Raw genomic sequence first — 3,057 nt, forward strand, 5'->3', positions numbered from 1 at the left:
CCCCCAGGCTCCGGGGTAGCAAGAAACGCCCCCACTCACACCCCGGCAGCATCCCCCGGGCAGGGGATGGGGATGGCCACGGTGCAGCCCCCGTTACCTCCCTTTGGGCAGCACCTCTCGGGTGCTCCCCGGCAGCAAATCCCTGCTGGGGGTCTTCACAGCCCCCCCAGCCCTGCAACACCCCAGAGCTCCTCCATGCCCAGAGAAGGGCTGTGGGCCTCCCCTTGCTCCTCCCCAGGCTGCAGCTGAACCTGCCTTTGCGGACAGGCTAATTAAAACCCCATTAGCAAAAGCTGCTCAGAGGGATAAGATGCTGCCGGTGCCTTTATAGTGTCAAACCCCCCCCTCCCACACGCCCCCCGGGGCAGGTGGGGTTTGTGCACATCGTTTTGCCACAGAAAAGGCGATTTGATGCTTCCCCGACACTTTGCCAGGCAGCGGCACCACCAGCGAGCCAGGGTCCGGGGCTGAGAAACCGGCGGGGACCGTCCGGCTAAGCCGAGCGATTAATGCCGGGGCGGGACAGGTCACGTACGTGCCCAGCTGAAGGACGCACAGGAGCCTCTGCCTGGTGCCTGATCACCGATCCCAGTGCAACCAGTTCTCCCAGTGCTCCCAGTACCACGTGCAAGAGCATCCCTGCCCCAGCGGGGACTTCTGGGGAGAACGGGACTCCCAGCCCGGAGCATCCTGGGGTGCACGGCAGCACCGGGAGCCACTCCGGGCATGCATTCCCTCCCCGGGGACCCCCCCATCCACAGCAACCCCCCTCTGCTCTCCCCCAGCCCAGCGAGGCCCCGACCCCCAAGAGACAAGAGACACTCCCTCCAGCAGGAGCCCAGCGAGGCCCCGACCCCCAAGAGACCCCGCGGACGGCCGAAGGGCAGTAAAAACAAGGCCACCCCGAAAGGCAGGGTAGGTGGCTGGGGACAGAGGCTGCTCCGGCCAAGCAGTCGTGCACTGGGACGACGGGTCCATTTTGAGCTCAATTCTAGATAATTCAGGGCAGATCTACCCCTGGGAGCGGGGGGGCCTCAGTGCTGGCCCCCAGGGAAGGTGGTGGTGGGGGGGGAGCCGGGGACCGCATGTGTCAGCGTGTGGACACACGCGATAAACCTGTTTGCAAAACATGCGACTCACATCCTGCACCCACCTCGTGAGTCACGGGGCCGGGGCCGTCCCGGTGCTGGAAGCCGGCGGCGAGGGGGGCCGGGGGGGCCACCTGGGTACAGCAGTCCAGGAGATGCCACTGGAGTGATGAATTTGGCAGTTGTGGCTGGGAGGAAGGGGAACGGCGCCCACCCCCCCCCTCCCCCAGCAGCATCCCGGGGATGCGGGGACGGCCCCAGCCTGACCAAAAAACACCACCTTTTCTTTTGCTCAGAAAGCTGCAGTCACGCCAGGGAGAAAACCTCGAGGCCGACCGAAAAAATCGGTGAGTGGGCTTTTCCCTTCCTCCTCCATCCTGGCAGGGTGCTGGGCACTCTGGGGGCACAGCAGCCCACCCCCCGGCTGTCCCCGCAAGTGTGGGGTAGATGCTGCCGGGCTGGAGGAGAGCAGAGCGGTGAGCAAAAAGGGGACACGGCGTGGCACAGGGTGGGCTGCCGTGCTGTGCCCCGGTGCCGGCGCTGGGGGGGACTGAGCCGTCCTGGCTCCCCCACCTCCCCGCGGCCCTGGGAGCAGCGTGCGGGAGGCGGCTGGTCCTGCCTCAGTGGCACGCTGGCACACGCCTGCCCGGGCACCCGCTGCGTCACCGGCGCGGCATTCCTGCAGCCTGCGTGCGCAGCAACACACCCCCCCGCTCCCCGTGCACTACAGCCACCCTCTTACTTTGTGCTTTCCCTCCTCCATTTAATTTTTTCCCCCCTCTCCCCTTTTCCCCCCCTCGGTTTGCAGCCCCACGGGAGCTCAGGCGGCTGCCGGGCACCCACGAGCATCACCTGGACAGTTGGGAGCAGGTTTCATCTCCCTTCCCGGCATGCATATCCCGCTGTCCCCAGCCCCGGGCCGCATCCCCATGCCCAGGAGCTGCCACCAGGCACTGGGACACAAAGAGCCACCCATGAGCATCCTCAGGCTAAGGCTGCTCTGCCCCATGTGGGGTTTTGCCCCTTTTCCCACTTAAATTCCTTGCGGAGGGTGAGGGGCTGCGACCAGCCGGGGCTGCAAACCAGGGGATCGCATCCTGGGGGGTCTCCTGCACCGGTGTCACAGCACCAGGGGCTGTTTCGGGGACCCCAGGGCGGGGAGCGGGTTCGGCAGGGTGGGACCAAGCCCGTCCCAAGCCGGCGGGGCCGTGCCGTGCCGTGGACGCCGTGTCCCACTTGGCAGCCGCCGGCCACGGTGGCTTTTTTATGAATGAAGCGGGAGGAAGCGGGGGCCGGCGCTGAGTCACGCTCACACTCAGCCCTGACTCACCGCCGCGTGCGGGGCCACGATGCTCACGGCCACCCGCCGCAGCGTGCGGGGCCGGACACAGACACCCGGGTCCTGCCACCACCGGCACCCCCCTGGTGGCAACTGGGGACACGGCAGCGGCGCTGGGGACCGCAGTCTCACACTTGCAGGGTGTGCGTGCACCCAGGGCGTGCAACTCCTCGCTGTGAGCCCACCCAGGGGGGGTTCTTACCCGGGATTTGACCTGTAACGGTTAAACCCAGAGCAAGGGCCAGTCCCCAAATCCAGGAGGGTGCTGGTGCCTCAGTTTCCCTCTTTGCACGAGGCGTGCAATGCCCAGTCAGCCCTTCATCCAGGGACGGAGGGGGGTGTCTGCAGCCCCTGGCACCCCCCGACCACACTCCCTTGCCTCGCAGCAGCAGGACGAGGAGGAGGTGAACATTTCCCAGGAATCATCCGAGGAGGAGCAGTGAAACCTCCCAAACCGGCGCTACCTCATCGCCCGACGGTCCCGCGTCCTCGGCGGCCGGGGGAGAGGGACGGGGAGAAACCCACTGCGCCGCCCTGGCTTTTTCCTCCTCCCTCCTCTGCTCCTTCCTCACCCTCAGACAACGGCAGCACTGGAAAATGGCCCAACCCAGGCAGCCCCCGCAGCCCCCC

The 3,057-nt window shown here is 66.6% G+C and overlaps 1 protein-coding gene across 1 annotated transcript; it reads left to right on the forward strand.

Moving 5' to 3' along the window:
* The first annotated feature begins 726 nt into the window (after window positions 1-726).
* Window positions 727-3,035, forward strand: HMGA1 (high mobility group AT-hook 1). The gene is made up of 3 exons (XM_009272940.1): window positions 727-915; window positions 1,385-1,435; window positions 2,814-3,035. The coding sequence occupies exons 1-3, from the start codon at window positions 727-729 to the stop codon at window positions 2,868-2,870; spliced, it is 297 nt and encodes a 98-aa protein (XP_009271215.1). The 3' UTR covers window positions 2,871-3,035.
* The last annotated feature ends 22 nt before the right edge of the window (window positions 3,036-3,057 follow it).

This window comes from Aptenodytes forsteri, unplaced genomic scaffold (assembly GCF_000699145.1).
Source record: "Aptenodytes forsteri isolate BGI_AS27 unplaced genomic scaffold, ASM69914v1 Scaffold142, whole genome shotgun sequence".
NCBI classification, from domain to species: Eukaryota; Metazoa; Chordata; class Aves; order Sphenisciformes; family Spheniscidae; genus Aptenodytes; species Aptenodytes forsteri.